Here is a 22,773-nt window from a genome sequence, read left to right as displayed (position 1 = left end):
TATTGAAAGAAAAGAAATATTTACTTGAATTTACTATCCCTTAATGGCGATTAATTATATAAGAAATAAAAAAGAATAATTTATTAAATATTATTGGACCATCACACGACACTAACACACGAACTTGTCTACTCACCGTTTCTTTAGCCTGTCAGCCGAAGGAGTCCTTGACCAGAACGTAATACAGTTATTCCTGTGAACTTACCAACTCACCGTTTCTTTGGTCTGTCAGCTGTAGGAGTTCTTACTAAAATCAATAGCACGATTATTTCTGTGAACTTATCAACTCACCGTTTCTTTGGTCTGTCAGCTGTAGGAGTTCTTACTAAAATCATAGTATGTTGTTTCTGTGAACTTATCAACTCACCAGTTTCTTTGGCCTGCCAGCTGAAGAAGTCCTTACTAAAAACAATAGCACGATTATTTCTGTGAACTTATCAACTCACCGTTTCTTTGGCCTGCCAGCTGAAGGAGTCTCTACTCAAAACACAGTAGTATTGTTTTTGTATCTTCCGCATACCTGTTCTTATTAACATTTCCAAAACTCCTGCTTTGTACATGTAGCCTGACTAAAAGTAGAGGAAGAACAAACGTTAGACTCGTCATTATTACTCATAATACAATGTTTCTGATACCTGCAACATAGAAAAAGTTGTGACACGTAAGCTTAGCGCTTTATGCATAGGGCTCTTAAACCGTAGTAAACCAGTGATATAAAAATATCAGTATCTAATACAACAGACCACCCATAACCTGCTAAATAAGCAAATTAATGATAGGAAAACCTGCCATATGATACACCAAGACACTTATATCTTAGTAAATAGTAAAATCATGAATTAATAATTCTGGTGTCCGATACATAATTTACTTACACCTTAATAGCTGTAGCATTTCATGATACACAAACCTGGTATATGTTACACATTTATCCCCTGGTAATTTTACACTCTTAGTAGAAAACGATAATAACAGGCCCAGATACACAGAACACGTTTCCCTTGGTAAATAGAGCATTAATGGCATAAAAAACTGGTGCCTATCAAATAGGCTTAAATTCTAATAACATTTACACTAAGAATATAAAAAAAATTCCAGTTATTCGATATCCCTTACAATTTTTCCTTGGTAAGTAACATATTCATAATGCAAAAAACTGGTAACTTTAATAAAAAATACTGGTTTCTAATACACAGGACGTTTACATCTTGGTAACTGGCACATTTGATGTAGCAGGAAAGCTACACCTTGATAAAAGGTACAAACATTAGTTAAAAAAACTGATTCCTAATAAACAGGGTACTTATGTCCTGGTAACTAAAACATTCATGACATACAAAAAATGGAGCTTGATACACATGACACTTATATCTTACTAATTTAAACACTAATAATATAAAAACATTCTGATACTTGATACACAAAACATTTATATCCTGGTTATTGGTACATGATATGCAAAAAACTCGTTCCTGATACAAACATACATAAGATAAAAAAGTGCTACACGTATTGTAACCGAGCAAACTTTTCAGCTTATTGTTTGGAAACGAAGCGTTTTATGTGAATTCTAATCTTCATCTAACTAATGATTTATTCTATATAAAATCGTATGAAACATTAGACTATTCAATGAATAAGACATGTGTGGTCTATACATTTATTTGTAATCAAGTTTTTTTTCCTATTTCTGTGAATAATGGCGTGTTTCATTACAATTTACTCGTTTTCAATTACTTTCGAAGACGTCTAAATGTCACTAAGGTATGATAATACAAAATAACACATAAAACATTCATAATCTATCAAAATACTAGTAATTAACTTATAATATCATATTCTACTTTTCTTCGTAAACAGAAAGGAAAAGCACCAGCAATAAGAAATGAAAAACAGTAAGAATATAATTATTATCTTTTTCGAAAAAATTAGTGGATAGGCGCTAGCAGAAGTTCATAGAAAAATCCATTTGTTTACATCAAGAGATGCTAGTCTCGCAAAGAATTCATTCACTTTCACACGGACAAAAAATTTAACCTTGATTTGACTTGTATCGATGATTATCTTACAGACATTTATTTCATGTTTCTGGCACAAAAATGTTTGATCAGAAATCGATGAAAAACAAAATCTTCCAATGAAAAGTTTCAGGTGTTAAATGGTTAATTCCATTCAGGTGTTAAATGGTTAATTCCATAAGAAAAAATATCAGTGTTTTTCAATTTTTTTATAAATTATTGCGGTATCACCCTAATTGACAAAGAAGAACGATCAGTATCACAACAAAAATGTTTTTTTTTGTGGTCCGAGCTTTTTGAGAATTTCGCGCGAAGCCATACACATAGGTGCGATATAACTGTGATGGGAGAATTCCTATATTTGATTGGATAAGACAGTCTTAGACCTGGCGGTCCTTGCTGTTGAGTAGCAACTGCCTTCCCTCTAGTCTATCATTTCAAAATTAAAGACAGCTATGAGCAAATAGCTTTTTGTACGAAAATACTGAGCAAATAAACTTTTATCCTGGAGATCAAATTTTAGAAAATGTTAGAAATTTTAGTTCCTCAAAAAACAACAACAACGACAACAGAATATTGAAACCAAATGAATGTTTTTGTTTTTGCTTGAGGTACTTACCAAATGCTGTTTATGTGCTCTTCTTCTGATAACAACTTCGTCTTCCACGTTCTGTTCACTTTCAGTACTTTTCTTTATTGGCTTCGACCGAGTTCTACATATATATCAATTATAAGTAGTCTATAGGCTGGTGTTTTGTGAAGGCATTAGGAATTGATAAGAAACTTTCACATAATAAAATAAAGAAATGGGGCCTCATTAACACACAAAGCCAGGACCAGCGACTTTTGTTATTTCAAATTCTATACAAAAGCACTTTATGATATTTAGGGGTTTTTGAGTCTTTTTTAATTCATAATATAATAACCTAAGTTAGTTCATGTTACTGTATAGTGTATTAGAAAGGTTTCACCACCACCCCTAAATCGTATATACGCATCACCATTATAAGAGTCCTAACTGCATGTGTTTGGTTTGCTGCACCAAGCTGTACTGATGAGCCTTGGATAAACGAAACTGGAGTCTACAGCAGAGGGTACGGTCAATCACTGAATGCATGAGGCCTCTACGTCACATATAATGTTTTACCTTTGGTGAAAAAATAAAGAAATCTGTGACATAAGTATAGTGTTTTATTGCATTTAAATCATTTAAAAATAACACATGAGTCATAAAAACTAATTTCTACTGCACGTCTGTAAAATCCTTATTAATGAAAGTCCACAAGGTGAAATAAATATTACTAATATAACTTCACTTTACTATTGATCAAATTTAGAATAAATTTAAAAAGAAAATATCATTCTATACGTGATCATAAACCCAATCAGCAACATTTGAAACAATTTTATATATAGCTTTGGAAATAGCAACTTAAATGGCTATAAATTGTAAATATTACGGGATTGCTCTCCTTCTACTGTATGCAAATTAACTGCACAAGAGTATAGTAACTATTGATAATTCAAACTGTGATTGACCTGTCATCCATGTAATTTGTAAATGCGACAGCAACATAACGTCTATAAACATATAGGAAGTCACACATACTATTCCTAGCAGTAGTGTAGCGAATACACTCGTAGCTCCCAGTAGATATTCCTCATGACAAACGTGTAAACACCAAACTTTTGGCTGGTGAAACTTTCCAAGTGATAGACGGAAGCGAAATGTCTGAAGAGGGTACACGAAGATTGTATTATTGTTATGTAAGTGATCGAGATAGAAAAGACCAAATTCCTGGAAAGCGATATCACGTAAACTTAGGGTATGTCCTTTAGGTTATGTACAACAATTTAGTAGAGATCTTGCCAATAACCTAGCTGAAAGTACACGTGTTTATGTTACCTCAAAAACTGTACGATACACATTAGATTATTAGAATGAAGTAGCCTCACTTACAGATGTGTAAGCCGCTCAACAACCACAGATTATAAGAGAACCAGACTCAAAACAATGGGGGTGCAAAAGCTCGAGGACGATATTCTTTAGAGAATAATTCAAATTCAAATTGTTTGGATAGCCTATTCAGTCAGGCAGAGATCCCAAACATCCAGCAATTGTTGTGAACCATACTTGGTAAAAAAGAAAAAGATGCTGATAAAATACTCACAACCATGGCTTGGCCGTCAAAGTCCAGAAATTAATACTATTAAGGCTTTATTGGTTTATGCGGATACTGAGAAGGTTAAAAGGAACCAAATAACATGTTGTATTGTAGAGAGTAATGAAGAGTATTGATAAAAAAATACTTCACAATCACTCTTTGATAAACTTATGGTAGCATAAAAACAAAGTGTACTACTCTGTTTGAAACAAATACAAAACACTATTTCATTGTACATTTTCTTCACTTTTTCGCATTTTCTATAATAACATATTACACTAATGATAAATTGATAGTTTATTTGTAATTACTCACTTTTTGTGACTCCTGTATGATAATCACCTGTGCAAATCTATAATTATTTCCAATTATTTCGCCCGTTTAAAACCACCTTTAAAATGTCTAAATATTTACAATGACTATTTCTCAGTATTGGTTAAGCAAAACTAAAGCTTATTGTATTTATAAAGCCGCTTAAATCGCTATATATTTATTTATGGAATGAATGAACATTTCTCTATTTCAAATAATTTTCATCTAAGTAAGTAAATGATGTTTGCAGACAAGTGTACAGAAATAACGACGAGCCTTATCGCTCTAATTTTTTCACAGAATTCTTGCGTCTGGGGTCCCAGTGATTCATTTCTTGTATCGAAAAGGATAATAGTATATATTTATATAAAACGGACTATGCGCTACTTTGGGCATACAATTAGATGTGAGGATAGATTGGTAGATCCTGATGAGCAATAAAATCTAATGAGGTATATGCGAGCCCCATGCTTATTATTTCTGGAGCACAAAAATATAGCTAATCAAAAGGAAAAAAACAAGAATAATGTTACGACAGCGAAAGTCACGTGACCCTGGTAACACGTGACGAGTTTCTAGAAGATTCACAAAGAAACGAGATGTATCCTTTTTGTATATATATATAAGACCGGTAAGAAGTGACGGCAACAATCGGAATTGAATTACAGAGACGCAGAGATAAAGATGGACAATTGAGTCAAGCGCGGTAGTGACCGTAAGAAAGTGCGTGAATCATTGTGAATTATAGCGTGTGTTTAAATGACTGTGGAAATTAAGTGTATTACAAAGTCGATTTGAGAAAGAATAAACTAGTTTTATTTAAGAAAGGACTTGTATCGCTAAAGTTTCATCCGAAATAAATTATACTGGAAATTAAAAAACGACCAGAGACGTAACAATAATAACAAAAATTAAATTTTATAAAGACAATTAGGAATCGATATATACGTAACATAGATGGCTATAGTATTATTGAAAGTTTTAATGTTACGAAATGTATTAAAACAAGAAAGTCAAAACTAAAAAAAATTAGTTACTCAAAATAAAATAAAAAATCCCTACTATGGCTCAGACTAACATAATTGCAATGATTGCCCAAAGTAGAGATAAAAAAATGAAAATGTTAAGGAACTCAGTTTTTGTAGTTTTTGACTTTCTTGTTTTAATACTTTTTGTAGCATTAAAACTTTCTAAATACATCATTTATTTGACAAATAATTACTTTAGAATGCATGAATTCTTCATGAAGCTCACAAAATCGAAAGTTCGTATACATTTTCGTTTTTGTTGAAAATCGCCCTTGACCAGTAGTTTTGCTCACATTATCAAATAAAGCACATTTATAACCAAATTCTAAATTATATTGTGCCAAATATTAATAAATTGAACGTTTGGATCAGCTGAACAGATAAACAAACTTTCAGCGCCCTCCAGTAGTTTATCGGTAAGTTTGTAAGCTCATATATCACCTAAAACTGTTTCGATATCCATGACTGGCACAGCACAGATAACCCATTGTGTAGGTTTGTGCTTAACATTAAAAAAAGAAAAACAAAGGAACTTTTATGCATATCCTTTCAATACAAATATGTTAGAATTTTGTATTTCACTAAACATTACATTAGACAGACCAGCTGAAACTATAATACCAGAATCCATATGGTATTATTTAAGCTGTATTATTAGTTTAAACAATTACCTTCAGTTCATTATAATATTATTACGATTGCAGGTTATGAAAGTTTCTAAGAGAAAGTGAGTGGATAAACTAGAAATTTGAACAGACTGAAACAAAATAAAATGGTTAGACGTAGGTATAAAGTATAGTTAACACTGAAATAACATAAAACAGAGAATTGTGTTTATTTATTTATGTTCACATTCATTCCATGCACCAGAGGGACGTTTTGTATTGATACAATTTTTCTTGAAGTCGTTTTTTTCGTGTAAAGCTTCTCAATGAGTTACCTGCACTCTGTTCACCACAGAGACTCGAGCCCCGGATTTTAACCTTGTTAGTGCGTAAACTTACCTCTGTCCTACCGGAGAGATACAACTTTTCTCTTTGGACTGCATATTTGAGAAGTTTAAAAAAAACGATTGAATGAGGTAATGCATTTTTACAAAGTTTATTTTGTAAAATCGGGTTTTTTAAAAATTACACTAATATAATTTAGTACTATTCTTTATCTTTAACGGAAACTTACCCGTTTCTATTAAAATCTGGATGCCTCACGTTAAAAAATGACATTTCTGCATCAATGTGACTTTCCAACCTTTCCTGTAGAATAAACCATAAAGTAAGATACACTGGCAAACTGTTACTATCACAAAGTTTCCAAAGAATTGTATGATTAAACCATCGTTGAAAGAATTATACGAATCACCAAATTTACTTCATACAAGACGTTTGGTCTTAAAAATGCCTGTTTTAAACTTTTATTACAACATTAAAAGGTGGAACTTAACTAAACTATTTTTTCTATAAAGTAGTTTAGTGTTTGAAATATATTAGAAAGTGAAGTCATTGAAGTATACACTTATACCAGCTATTTGTTAATAAGAGTACCTGAATGAAGCTCTTTCAGCTTAAGTGTCTATATAATCGTAATTATAAACATCTAGTTATGTTCAATTTGTTTGATAAATTTACTTATGCGTGACTTAGTCATTTCGCAAGGCTGCTTTATTTAACTTACTTCAAAACAACAGTTGTACACTATATATATATAAAACTCAAAAACCCCATAAAGCTGTACCTTTTATTGAATTAAACAAAGCGTATCATCGAAAAGGTCAAAGAGGGTTAACACTTTAAATGGTGGATTTATGTATATGTATACATGTAAGTTTTAATACCTTTTATTTATTTTGTAATAATATATACACGTGTTTTAACTACATTTACTGTTTACATGCGCATATTTATTAGGCTTCAATGTTCAGATGAGTTATCTTTTGTTTTCGATATAAAATGAATATTTTCTTCACCATTATTATATTCTTGTCATAAGTTTCTTACCGTTATTTTTTCATTGTTGATAACGTGATTGGATGTTAGACGATACGTAAGAATGCTTTGTTATTTTAAATGAGATCAGCTGTTTTGTTCTGTAAAGACTGGGCTTGTGTCTACCCCAGAAACGTTGAGAAATTATAGCATTTTTTACTGAATACTGGCTGTTTCTCTTAAATTCCAAAGCTTATGAAGCCAGATACGTGAATCTGTGGTTAATATCTATCATATAACTACCTTGGTCACCTCTTGCTGTTTTTGAAGACGAATTCTCACTCGGAAAATCACTTCATCACGAAGTCTTGGATAACGTTTGAGCTGAGATGGATCATGAAAATATGACACAAGTTAAACATACAAAACACAAACATGTCGAACATTATTAAAACTATATAATTTATCTCAAATTCAAAATAAGTTGAACAGTTTTCATGTTATTTTATATTAAAAATGTATTTGGTGTACAAAAACCAATGTTATCATAATTGGTAATAATGTCAGTAGTCCTCACAAAACAAATATTTCAGTATGGCAGAAATTCCAGCAATTTCAAAGTAAGTCGCCTCTTGAGCACAATTATCATAGTTTTTATAATGTTGGTAATAATAATCCAATAGCTGCCACAATAAAAAATAATATAACAGAAATTCTGACAATATTAAGGTATATTACTTCTTGTCCACAATTATTTAAATTTTCATATTATTGTAATAATGACAAAAACTTTCACAAAGGATAGCTCAATATATTACGAATTTAAACAGTGGCAAAATAAATTACCTCTTGAGCACAGTTATCAATCAGATTTGCCATAATGTTAGTAATAATATCAACAGCTATCACAATAGGGACTTTGTACTTCTCAATCAATCTTGTAGTAACAGCATCAAACGCTAGTCCTGGAGTGAACAATGGTGTCCTATGCAAAAATGGAAATAGGTATGTATTTATATATATATATATAGGAAATAGGTATAGTTTATATAGTTATATAGTTGTTTTTTTTGCCATGGCATTAGAACAAGAGGATATAAAATATTAACGCCATCTGCTTATTGTCCAAAGTGCCATTATAAATCAGGCCTAACAAAGACAATTTCCTTGTAGAACTAACTGTTTTTCGTGAGAAGATGGGAAATACTTGAGCTTACAAATATATTTCACAGACGAAAGACAGAAATTCTTGGAATTGTAAATGTTAACGATACTACATCAATCTGAAACCTTAAAGGTCATGTTAAATAAAGATTATAAATAGTATCTTTGACTAAATGATCCAACCTCTAGAATGTAAGACATCTTATCTCTAGGTAGTTTTAACAGGATAACTGAATATTTTAGTGATATTCTTAAAATGATTCAAAAATTAATCATTTTCAACGTTTCGTAAAAGTTATCAAAGAACAAGATTTCGTTAAGAATCAAAAGATTCACACGTTTTTACACATATCCCAGTGTTAACCATAATCGTGAAATACAAGATATAAAGCATATTTTTGAAAAAACAAAACGATAATTATTTGTTTGGGATATTTCCATAACATAGATATTATTGTGAAGTTAATTAAAGATGCTAGCCCTGATATCTAGTTTTCCAGTATAAGGTATGTTACAGAAGCTACTTAAAGATGCTAGCCCTGATATCTAGTTTTCCAGTATAAGGTATGTTATAGAAGCTACTTAAAGATGCTAGCCCTGATATCTAGTTTACCAGTATAAGGTATGTTACAAAAGCTACTTAAAGATGCTAGCCCTGATATCTAGTTTTCCAGTATAAGGTATGTTACAGAAGCTACTTAAAGATGCTAGTCCTGATATCTAGAACATACCTTATACTGGAAAAAGATATCAGGGCTAGCATCTTTAACTAGCTTCTGTAGTTTTCCAGTATAAGGTATGTTACACTACTTTCGTTTTTTTGGATGTTTTTGTTATGCTGTTCGAAGTTAATCATTCAACTATAAGTGTTTGTTTATAAAAATCTTAATTCTAATTCTCACAATAACAATTCTACAGATAATAAGTTAAATATTACACATGATTTATCTGAAAGTTTTTTGTTTTTTTTTGCTTTGACCACTAACTCGGTTCTGAGAGAAGGAATATTAAAAAATTCAGAAACTACTTTAAAAGTTATCGTTACTCTTAACAAATAACTACTAGTGATTGTAATATTGTGAAGGAAGGCTCAAGAAGAGATAGCATATTAACCCATTAATTAGATTATATTCAACAATGCTCAAGTACATTATACACATAATTTCAATAAAACAAAATTTTTACTAAATGAAACTTGTTTTTTTCTTATAGATAATCTAAAATTCATATAGACTACAAACTGAGAAATACATTGTTAAAATACATAAGTAAATATATTTATGACTTGTGTCTGTAGGCGATTGTTTTAGAGAGAAGGTATAAAGGGCTATCTGTGCTGTGTCAGGCACAAGGATCTAATCACACATTTTAGCTCTATAAACTATTATTCTACTAGCTGAGCCAGAAGAGGACAACTTATGTGAAATGGTTATATTAAAGGAGGGAAGATCATTCAGAATCTACTGATGAAGAAATTCTTATACGAATGTTAAATACAACTGTAATTCAAAAACTTGTGATTGTACTTTAAAATTCACATTGATGTAAGATATATGTTGTGAAACTGAAATTTTAATGATAAACGAGGATTCAATTTCATTTTGTACATGCCATCCTATAACTGGTTTTCTTCATGCAAGTAAACATTTTCATAAATGGATTTCAAATTTTTTGGCAAATAGTTTCAACATTTTCCACTTTACAACTATAAGAATGGAGAAAAACGATTTATTTCATTCAGAGTTTTAAAATTTCCCTGAATAATAACTTATAAGCCTATAGAGGGCATTGATCGTAAAACTCCTCTTAAAATATTCATTTGAATGAGAGCTATAGTAAAATTAAAGAACGGATCCACTAATGTAGTTCTTATGAGTTTATTATTTGATGTCGGTATTCCTACTTTTTTTATAACCATAATCTTTACCTATAGTTAATGTTTCTCTGTTTCAACGTTTTAAATAGGAATTAAAACATATTAATTCCCGAATACTGTTGAAAACTTTATATTCATACACAGATACACATATATATATTTGTAATGTGAATAAATTTTCATGAGTAGGCTTTTTTACAATGAAAATTTGGATTCTACTCGAGTTGTTTTTAAGGTTTTTATATCTTTTATTTTAATAAATTATAAAAAAGGGCAAAAACTTATTCGAAGACATAAGTTTGTGTATGTAAGAGAGAAATAGAAAAGAAGGGGATATGTACATATATTTGTGTATGTAAGAGAGAAATAGCGAAGATGGGGGATATGTACATATATTTGTGTATGTAAAAGGGAGATGGAGAAGGAGATATGTACATATATTTGTGTATGTAAGAGAGAGATAGAGAAGGAGATATGTACATATATTTGTGTATATAAAAGGGAGATAGAGAAGGAGATAAGTACATATATTTGTGTATGTAAAAGGGAGATAGAGAAGAAGGGGATGTGTACATATATTGGGTATGTAAGAGATAGAGAAGAAGGAGATATGTACATATATTTGTGTATGTAAAAGGGAGATAGAGAAGGAGATATGTACATATATTTGTGTATATAAAAGGGAGATAGAGAAGAAGGGGATGTGTACAAATATTTGTGTATGTAAGAGATAGAGAAGGAGATATGTACAAATATTTGTGTGTGTAAGAAAGAGATAGAGAAGAAGGGGATGTGTACATATATTTGTGTGTGTAAGAAAGAGATAGAGAAGAAGGGGATGTGTACATATATTTTTGTATGTAAGAGAGAGATAGAGAAGGAGGAGTTCTTTTTTTTTCAACGTTTAAACGTTCTGGTCTGTTGTAAGCGAATAATTTTATCTCGATCTTGCCAGTTTTATTTTCATACATGGAAAACCTAACACTTAGGAGCTTTACCACTACAGGATCTATTTACATTTTACATTCTAATTAACCTTACACAGACCACACCTATTCTTTTTTCTTACCTATAGCCGTGAATATTCTTAATAACAACAGCCAATTCTTCATCGTTTGGCATCAACTCCTATAAAGATAATTCCAGAGGCGGTTCTTAAAATGTTACAATCAGATCAGTTTCCTATATCACTGACAACGCCTTTGTTCTTATGTAAACAACAATAGCTATTTTCAAAATCAATGCACAACAATAATTATAAAAACTATCTTGATTACATTTAATATAAAAATTGATAATAATGGTACGCTCCTAAATACAAGTGTTTGGATTTTTTACTAAGAAAACTTGACAGGAAAGTGTAACAACTGATAAACGACGATCGTTACGACTAAGTACCATTTAGTTTACGCTGACATGTTATTTCCGAATGCATAAGAATGTGTATTTTCTCTTTGAAATATAACACATGTGATTTACCTATATCATGAAACAAAAAAAATATTTTTCTGTCAATAAACATTTAGCTAGAAAATAACTAAATTAAATTCTGCGGAATGATTGAGACGAAGTGCTAGAATTATTAATGGTATAATTATTCGGACTATTATTTTCGAAAATAATAGCCGAATAATTATACTATTAGTAAATTAAATTTATTAAAGTGCCAGATATTAACAAACAGCATAAATAAAGTTAATACAGATATATTCTATAATGTTTTCGCAGTTTCAAAACAATTTGTAGATGTCAAAAACCCCAAATAAACAGAATAAATTATCTATAAAAACGAACAATTACATACCACACAACCAAACAGCTGATAAACTAAAAACACCACAAAGTCAGAAAGCGAACAATAATTTGTCAAAAATGATTCAGGCTAGTTGAACAATCTTAGATGTTTTGACAATATTCTCTCTGGCTATCATGGACTGTAGAATTGTCCAATGAGCCTGGTGTCGTTTTTGACAGTAAAAAAGAACAAAAAATTACTCGCACAAACAGTGGCGAAATCCAACGACAAGCTCATATGTCAACGGAAACAACAACAAACAGATTAACCACAAAACACCAACTAACCATATTCCATTAACTGTCCCCAGAGTTATAATCGAAGGAATTCTAACACATTTAGAGCGCCAGACTTAATATATGTAATCAGAAAACATAAACACCAAGCAAACATCAAAGAAATCAAAGGGAGTGTAATTGTTAAGCTCGTCAATCCTAAAAACTAGATTATTAATGGAAAAGTGGCCAAACATAGCCTTCAATGGCACAGTGATAACAACTCACATTTCGGTTATGACTAACAACCCACACTACATAGTCATCAGAAACATTACATTTAATATCACACACCAGGAAATGAAAGAAGGAATTAACTTTCAGGATATGAATACCACACACTGCACAAGAATCATAATATATAAAACTGGCACAACAACATCATTAATCAAAGAAGGAGTAGATTTACAAAAAAAGAGCAAACCAATTAATCGCTAGGTATTCGTTTTTGGTTCAAAAACTAAAAAGTAGAATAATATAGAATGACCAACAATTCAATAAGACAATGCTATCATTTTCAAAGCTTCAACCAATATGCAGCGTGTTGCCATGCGCAAACACGCTATCTCCATTGTAGCGATAATCATACACTCAAAGACTGCAAAGGACAAAGAAAATGCGTTAAATGTGGAGGCAATCATATAGCTTCCTTCACAGGTTACCTTAAATTCATTAACATTGAAGAGCTTGTACGAAATAAAACTCACAAACTCCAAATAAAATATAAAAAAACTTTAAGATTACACAAACTAACTTCCTAAGTTTATCAAAGAGCAATCCAGCAAAAACAGAAATAACGCAATATACACTTACAGAAACAACATCCCCACTTACACCCAGGCTATCAAATGAACCACAAATAATTTTAACAACGCACAAATAGAAAAAAAAAAGTCTTGAACTTGATATAATTTTCGTGCTTAGGAAATGCACTAACAAACTAAACCAATTTAAAAGTAACAACAATAACATATTCGTTGCAATTGACATAAGTACAAATAACAAAACGAAAATCACAATATTAGCATTAGATTGCAGTTCTACACACACGACAGTTAACAACTTAGTAATAGATCATCTAAATTATAATCATAAATTAATAATAAAGAGATTTAAACTCAAAACATCAAACATTTGGTTGCAGATACAATAATGTAAACAGTAAAAAAAATATATATATCACAATTAATAACAAATAACAACCTCATCTTTTTGAACATTAATACTTCAATCCAGCTCCATAAACCTACAGGTACAACTGACATTCTATATTTAGCTATAACTACATCACAGCTAATTTCACAATTCTCAGATGTTGATGTAGGCCAGGAGCTGGGAAGCGACCACTTACACATTCAGGTCACTTTTCACTCTCTATTCATAGGTCAAACGACTATAACAACAAACAAATCAGATATAACTACATGACTCTAAATGTGGAGGAAGTCAACAAATATGTTGACTCAAACTTACTCGATACACCAATTAAAATAGCAATAAAATCAAAAGTCATAGATCAGTATGAAAAAAACAATAACAGCAGCCATTGAAAGTGCAATAGGAAAAATGATACCATTAACTAAGCCACGCTTAAAAACGCACGGAAACATCAACACTGAAATAATGAACAAAATGTAAGAACGCAGAAAACTAAAACGTGAATGCATTCAAACCAGGACAACCACAATAAACACACTTTACAATAGGGGCACTGCACAAGTTAAGTTACTCATCAATAAACAATATCATAATTGGGAAACATTCTGTAACTCAACTGACACCAACGTCAAACCAACCACATTCTGGAGTAAAATAAGATCTGTAAACAAAACAAACAACATAGGAGGAATTATCCCAACCCTACATTACAATAACGTTACAGCCAGAACTGAACAAGAATTGACAAAACATGTTCTACACAAAATACATTCACACTCCCTAACCACCACACTTTTGATAATGATTTCAAAAACTCAGTACATCACTGACAATAAACATAAATTCGAAAAATATTTCATGTAAATACAAGCATTTTCACATCACCAGATGACACAACTTTTGCCAATAGTTACCTAACAGTTAATGATATCGCAAACACAGTCAAATCACTTAAAAACAACTCCCCTGGAAAAGATAACACCTAATATATGTCCAAAAAAGGATCTACCAAGCTTCACGCACATCCAGCTAACATCTTTATATTAATCTTAAGATCTGGACACATCCCTTCTAACTGGAACACAGCAACTGTCGTCATGTTTCCAAAACCAGATAAATCATCATAATAAATATCGACAAATTAGCCCAACAAATGCAATAGTTAAACTGCTTGAAAGAATCATAACTAAAAAAATACTGCTCTTAATCGAAACCAATAATTTACTTCCAGAAATAAAAAACAGTTTTAGACGCAAAAGATTACCTTGTAAGACTAACAGAGACAATAGTTAAATCAATCAATATTACGCATTTCACATCTGTTGCCTTCATGGACATCCAAAAAGTCTTCGACACATTATAGCATGATGGGATAAGATATAAACTTGCGAACTCCTATACACCCAATAAAACCCAATAAAAAAATTTAAGTCAAAGTTAACACAACTGACTCCTTCTGACAATCTGCCAGGGTTAATGACATAAAGTTAACATACGCCGATAACACACAGACTATAGCCTCCCAATTTGCGGATGATATTGCCTTATGGTCGTCATCAAGAATCCAATACAAGCCAATAAAAAGACACAAATACAACTAAACAAGTTACAAGCCTGGTACAATAAGTGGAGAGTCATAATAAACCTCTAAAAACGCAACTTATAATTTTTCATAGATAATTCCTGAAAAGTCAAAGAGAAAAAACGCCATACAAATATATATATAATACTTGGTATCACCTACGGTACTAGCCTAACATGAAGGAAACATATCAATAACATCACAAACAAAACATCAATAAGACTCAACATCTTAAAAGCTTTACAACCCCTAAGCATTAGCAAAACAAATCAAAACATAAATCCGCCAAGTATTTGGAAATTCATGCCTAGCTATACTCAACATGAAAGGTAACTACTACAACATAATGTAAAAAAATTTAAAACCAGGTCATAAGATAATCAACAATAAACATATTCTTCAAAAGCAATAATCATCCAATCATAAATATGCCTGAATATCCCCCTCCCCGGAGCCATAAAGACGGCCCCTTCCTTTATCTCATCTACAAGTATCATCTTTTACTAAATTTAAAATTGCCTTTATTTAAATAATATAATGTAAATATTAATGAAATAACTTACAGTCAAAATATTTTTACAGAAAAAAAACTAATATGTGTATTTAAAACTATAATTTTTGTATATAAAATAACTTAATTTTATAAAATGAAATTAAAACGTTGACATATAGCACAAGTCTTAAGTGTGTAATGAACCACACTAAATAATTAGTGTTATTAACTCATTCATATTGTAGTTTTGCTGTTAAAACAAATAAGAAAATTTAGTATTAAAATATGTTGCACTTACGTTCTTCTATAGTAGTGTTTTATAACACAGTGTTCGAGGTTTGCTTGTCTTAAATATTTTATATTAGCTTTTGAAAGTATAATTTAATTTAATTCAATTGTAAATTTACCAATAAATGTATTCACACTGCAAAAGTATAAGGTTGGATACTGTTTTTAATCTTACCAGGTTTAGTAGCTGGGCAACATCATTGTAAAAAGCATCATTGATTTGTGCTCCTTCGTCAACATTTTGAATACTTGCGGTTTCTGTCTGTCCAACAAGCTTTTTCTTAAATTCGTCAGCGAAATTGTAAACTATTCTAATCCAAAAGGAATGATGCAGTTATATAAGGATCTATAATTCGAATCGAAACTTAAAGTCGTCGTATTGATTTGCATATAGATGATTTAGTTAACATTAGTAAATTGTATGTGTGTGTGTATAAAGTTTCTAATATTTTCAATATAGTAGTGAATCAGAAACTAAAGTTCGTCAACATTTTATCATGTGAATTCCTAAAACGTATTGTCTAAAATGAATACATGCTATGGCCGTGTTTTAATGAGGAAATTGAATTTTATCTCGGACAGCCGTACCGAATTTCCAGCTATTTTACAATATGAACTGAGGAAAATTAAGTATATAACCTCAAAAATGCAAGCATGATGACTTATAAGTCTCTTTCTATGTGATGAAACATAAAATATAATAAAAACAAATACCTGAATTATCAGTCAAGTTAAATAGTTTATCATTCGCAATAAGGTTAAGAAACCTAATGGCTAATTAAGCTTATATAACATGGAATCCACAGTACTGCGTATACTGTAAAGATAAACAAATCTTCGAAAATACAAAAGAAGAACGGCAGCACATTTTAAGGCAATTTTAAAGGGATATATGTTAAGTAACCAGTATAAAAACTAAAATAAAATATAAAAACGAAATATTTGCAGAATGTCCCGAAAAGATCGGAAAAACTAAGTTTTTAAGGAAGTTTCTTAACTTATTTTCTGTTAAAATACGTAACTTTGTATAACATTGCTGAAAAATGTGTTGTCGGTACATTGTCCATAGTGTTATGGATTTTTTTATACATCGTACAGTATTTCAGTTAGATATTTGGCTACTGAAGATACATCTCAAAGGTTTATAAAAAAAAATCTGAAATACTATTCTGAAACGTCTTTTATTTGAAGTTTAAAATGCAATAACTCAAAGAATGTAATAAAAATGTTGATGTTTCATTATGAGCAATAGTCCAAAAATAAACCATAAAGGAAAACTAAGCGTTAACAAATGATGTAATAAATGAAGTTCTTATTATAAATATATACATATATATGCATATATATATTATACAACTTTGCCAGATTATAAAAGCAGGTTAAAGGTAACATAAATGACAGTAAAATATCAAGTAATTTATGTGCAGAAATCCAACATTTTTCCAGGGTTCTTAAATAGCTATATTGTAAACATTTAAAACTTATATTGAACAGTATTCTTCCACTATTTTCTTATTTTTATTTCGTTGTTTTTCTTTTCACTTTATTTTTATTGTTATTCCGTTTCGAATTTATATTTCTTAATCGTAAAAATAAATATATTTTTCAAATTCTATCATATTCTAGTGTACACACGTTAATTTTTGAGTTAAGTAGGAATGTGTGTTATTACTTTATAAAGACATATAAATATAAAATTGAATAACTATGTATATAAATTGATTTTCTTAAATGTATTCACTAAGCAGAGAAAATATTTTTAAAGACAATTTTTCAATTTATCTATCTTTCTGTCTGATAATTATAAGAATCAACTTACGATGTCATGAATTTAATTTTACCAGCGTCGTCAGCTTCACCAAAAAGGTTTTTGAGTTTTTCATGTTCTTTTTTCATATCTATCAGCTGATGCTGTAAGGTTGACCTAACACTGGGGAGACGTTCTTGAATGTGAGCTTTAAGCTGTTTATTCAAAGTCTCCTGAAGATATTTTGTTCCCATCCGGTGAGCTAGGTGCCTGGGGTCACAGTAAAATATCTTAATATGGAGGTGCAAAATACGTTAATTATCTGGGGAGCAAAGAAATTATTTTTACATTTAAGGAAAATAAATACTGATAATATTGTGAAGGAAAAACATGCATTGGAATATAAGTTTAAGTATTTTATTTTTTCATACGTCATCCTGAAATGTCAAAAAGAAATTATAATAGGAAATAATTATTCGAGAAACAATGAAATTAGAATTTAAAGAACTTATCTAGAAAAGAATGAATCAAATGAGGTTTAATTACAAGTTTGTATTTGAAAAAAATGTAATTAATATGCTCTCAGAAAATATCATTGATGTTAGTGTATAAACAAATGAGAAGAATGAGAATGCATTAATGATAACATTAAGGACATCAGACAATGAAATTCTTTGTCGGTATACTTAATTTATTAGATTTTGTTCGATTTCAATTTATGGTTGTCCAGATCTTATAACATTTAGTTCTTGTCCTTAAGATAATGAATTTCTAATATTATTCTATCTTCAATAATCTCATATCATTATCTTATATATAGAGATTAATATTTCTTCAGTACACTCACATCATTATCCTTTCGTCAGTACAGTATTAGTACATTAGGCTGTTCTCATTGTCTGTTTGTAATTAAGCACAAAGCTACACAATAGGCTATCTATGCTCTGCCCACCACGGGTATCGAAACCCGGATTCTAGCGTTGTCATATGAACAAATAAATGTATAAGTGAAGATAATTTCATTTTTCTGTATTATTCTATATTATATGAGATTGTGTGAGCATGGCACAAAGAATTGTAACATTCAAAATATTCTATAATATACCACAATTTTGATGCTTTTCATACAAAGTAGGAATCACTAATTTTAGAGAGTTCATTTTGAATTTTATTCTGCATTTGGAAAATGACTTAACATAGATCATGAGTAGTATATAACTACAGAGAAAATAAGGAAATGTATTGCAAATACATATTATTATCAGCAAAATAATGCCCCTAAACGTTAACGATTAATGTAAACTGGTTACTATTTTATATTACTTTATGGATTTAAAACAAATTAGTATTTATTCAAAACTGATTATTTTTAATTAACTTAAATTATTAGATAATTGCTAAAGTCTCGACAATGGTTTTCTTTCATTAATTATAATAGCATACAATTTATCAGTATAATTAAATAATATTTTAGGTCAAAAGTTACGTAATAGAGTTATGGAATTCTTACTTGTAATTTGGATGATTTTTGAAAAACACACTTTCCTCTTGTAATGCTGCCTTAATATCTTTGCTTGTGTCAATGTCTTTCTGACTTCGACTAACGATTCCAATATATCCTAAACGAAAAGGTTTTTAAATAACTAAAAATTATATATTTACTTTTGCGAAGAGAAGGTTTTTAAATAAATACAAATTACGTAGTTACTTTGCTTACTGTAGTATATTTTCTCGTTTAACATGTTATATATTGAAAATTCAGTACATTTAGGTTTCAAACTAGAAAGTTATTTCATTGTCTAGCACACTGAAAAGCAACACGAATTTATAAAACAATTGGAACTGTATAGAACATATTAAAGTTAAGATATGCACTTTCTCTTTGTGCGAAACATGTGATAAAATAAAACATTTATCACTCTTATAAATCCAGTGTCAGAACAACATTCATACCTTGTATTGACATATTGTACAAGTAAATGTTTTGTTTAACGCTTTCCTACTTATGAAGGAGTGCATCAAAATTATACCTTCAAAATTATCATAAGTTTATATTCCACACCAAATAACTAGCACACAGCTTTTTTATACATGTTCATTGGATAACATTAATAAAGACACGTCTGAAGCTACAGACAAATAAGTATTTGATTACAAGTTTCGCTGCATCTAAAAAGTATTAAGCATATAAATGTATAGCATATTCTCCAAAGTATCACAATAACACGAATATATATATATATAAGACAAAGTACAGGAACAATTACTAAGTCTGACAGAGTGCTATATCTATAAGTAGCGAAGTACCCGGCTTTGGTGGGGTTACTAGGCTGATAGTGTGTGTGTGTATTCTGAACCCATTTTAGCATAAAAGTATAACCTATATACATTTGTTGCTAAGCAGCATGACATAAAAGCCATCGTTGAAATGCATTGTTACCAAAACGCGCCAGCTTTTATATATATATTAGAAGTTGTTATATAAGGAATCACTTCTTTTCTATGTGTTTTTCGCTAGCTAGAGTCATTAAAAAGATGCGCACACGCATGCGTGCACGCACGTGGATAAGATAAGTAACAATACCCATAAGCTCTCCCACAGGATCCACTTAGTATGGGTGCAAAATTTTGGGTTTCAAGGTTATTTCCTCTTGGAGCTACGGCAGTCACACACACATACACGTAGCTCCAAGAGAAAATAACCTATAAACCTGACATTTTACTCCCATACTAAGTAAACCTTGAGGTATGCACCTGGGTGTTATTACTTATCCATCTTTTTATGAAGCAAGCTAGCAAAAAAACCACATAGAAAGGAAGTGTGAATGCCATAGCTCTAAAAATAACAGAACCTAGAAACTTGAAATATTTCACCCATTCTAAGTAGACCCTGAGGGTGTGCATCTGGGTATTACTTTCCACGTGCATGCACATCTTTTTTAATGAGGCAAGCCAGCGTAAAACTACACAGAAAATAAGTAGTTCGTTATATTACAAATAGAAATCACAGAGAGTCAGACAGACACACACGTGCATGTGCACATGGACGTGCGCATCTTTTTAATAAAACAAGCTAGCATAAAACCTCATATAAGAATTTCTAATATGTAGAAAAGCCAGTACGTTTTGGTAACAGTGCATTCCATCAATAGCTTTTATGTAATGTTGCTTAACAAGAGAAGTATACAGGTTATACTAAATATAGTAGTTAGGTTATACTAAAATGAGTTCAGAACACACACACACACTTACATAGTCTTCTAGAATATATCAACCTAAAAACCCCAGCAAGGTTTCGCAAGCGCATGCGCGTGAATAAGATAATTAATACCCAGGTGCATTGTCATAGCTCCAAGAGAAAAGAAACTAGAAACCTGAAATTTTGCACCCATACTAAGTGGACCCTGAGGATGTGCACTTGAGTATTATTACTTATACACGTGCATGTGTGCACCTTTTTAATGAAGCAAACAAGAGAAAACCACATAGAAAAGAAGTGTTTCGTTATATTACAAATATAGATCACAGACAGACAAACACACATGCACGTGCATGCGTGTGCGCATGCGCATCTTTTAATGAGGCAAGCTAGCCAAAAACCACATAGAAAAGAAGTGGTTCCTTATTTTAACAACTTGTACTATTTAGAAAAGCCAGTGCGTTATGGCAACACTACCATAGCTCCAAAAGGAAGAACCAAGAAACCTGGAATATTACACCCATATTAAGTGGAACCTGAGGGTGTTCACATGGGTATTGTTACTTATCCACGTGCCTGCACGCATGGCGAAGCGTATCTTTTTATGGGGCAATGTAACGAAAAACCACATAGAAAAGAAGTGGTTCCTTATATAACAACTTCTCATATATAGAAAAGCTAGTGCTTTTTGATAACAATGCATTCAAACAATGGCTTTTATGTCATTTTGCTTAGCAACAACACTATATAGGTTGTACTTTTATTTTAAAATAAGTTCAGAATACATGCAATGACATAGTCATCTTATTCCGATTTTTTACGTATTGATTTCACCTAAGTCTACTAATTTTTTTCAGCGATATTTTACTGGAATTTTCTATGTTCTTACTTGATAAAACATAGGGGTAAAATTAACTAGTTGCTAGACTACTAATAAGCTATCAAAGTATGTAATTAATAACGCAACAAAATCTGTCGTATTCTATATTGCACATATCTGATATTCTACCAGGTAAAATAAAGTTTATCTCAGTAATATGCATTATGTACTTTAAAGTTTTCTATCTGTGAATTTTTAAAATTATCATTACACCTAAAAACTAATGATGAATATTTTCTTTTTTTACCTCTTTTGAGTGGGAAACTTCTATTCTCCAAAATTTCCCGAGCATCTGTTCCTTCATCCATGAGGTCTAATTTTGTTAGAACACCTATTGTTCGTTCACCTACGGATTTAGTAATTAAATAAAGATTATTTTTGTCGAATGATCTCGGCAATATAAAGAAATTTGGCCGAACAACTCGAATGGTGTAAAAATTTATTTCGCATCAATTTTAGTTATTATCATAAACATTCTACTTCTGTATTTCCTTTGCTGGTTTCAACTAAATATTTATTGTCTAAATTTCTTGTAAGTAACACATGTGACAAACAAATGCACAAAGAGTGTGCTAAAACATTAAAATGCGGACAATTATTAAAATTGTTGTAAGTGAAAAGGAAAAACTGTGATCAGAGTTTCTGCCATCATTGGATCTTTTTCCTGATGAAGGTTGTTTGGCTGAAACGTTAATCACATACGAAGTATTTTTTCCCTTACAACAATTCTAAACATTTCGAACCCTAATCTAACTATGAAAATAATAAATTGGATATGTACGCCTTCTTGGAGTAACATATTTAGTAATCTTTATACATTAAGGAAGAATCAGTTGATAACGGAGATAATACATCTTTAAGACTGGATTAG

General features: G+C 30.8%; 1 protein-coding gene across 1 annotated transcript in view; it reads right to left on the bottom strand.

Annotated features, from left to right (window-relative positions):
- LOC106460628 (dynamin-1-like) overlaps nt 1–22,773 on the bottom strand; it is a 40,094-nt gene that overhangs the window by 14,194 nt on the left and 3,127 nt on the right. Inside the window, exons 2-11 of the mRNA XM_013920354.2 lie at nt 22,150–22,323; nt 19,334–19,442; nt 17,896–18,093; nt 16,252–16,387; nt 11,555–11,613; nt 8,292–8,430; nt 7,749–7,829; nt 6,703–6,776; nt 2,638–2,731; nt 447–569 (exon numbers count right to left, since the gene is read on the bottom strand). Coding sequence (XP_013775808.2) covers nt 447–569; nt 2,638–2,731; nt 6,703–6,776; nt 7,749–7,829; nt 8,292–8,430; nt 11,555–11,613; nt 16,252–16,387; nt 17,896–18,093; nt 19,334–19,442; nt 22,150–22,323 — 1,187 coding nt within the window. The remainder of the gene's footprint in view (nt 1–446; nt 570–2,637; nt 2,732–6,702; nt 6,777–7,748; nt 7,830–8,291; nt 8,431–11,554; nt 11,614–16,251; nt 16,388–17,895; nt 18,094–19,333; nt 19,443–22,149; nt 22,324–22,773) is intronic.

Source organism: Limulus polyphemus, unplaced genomic scaffold (assembly GCF_000517525.1).
Source record: "Limulus polyphemus unplaced genomic scaffold, Limulus_polyphemus-2.1.2 Scaffold805, whole genome shotgun sequence".
In the NCBI taxonomy this organism is placed as follows: Eukaryota; Metazoa; Arthropoda; class Merostomata; order Xiphosura; family Limulidae; genus Limulus; species Limulus polyphemus.
This window is presented reverse-complemented; position numbering and strand designations above follow the sequence as displayed.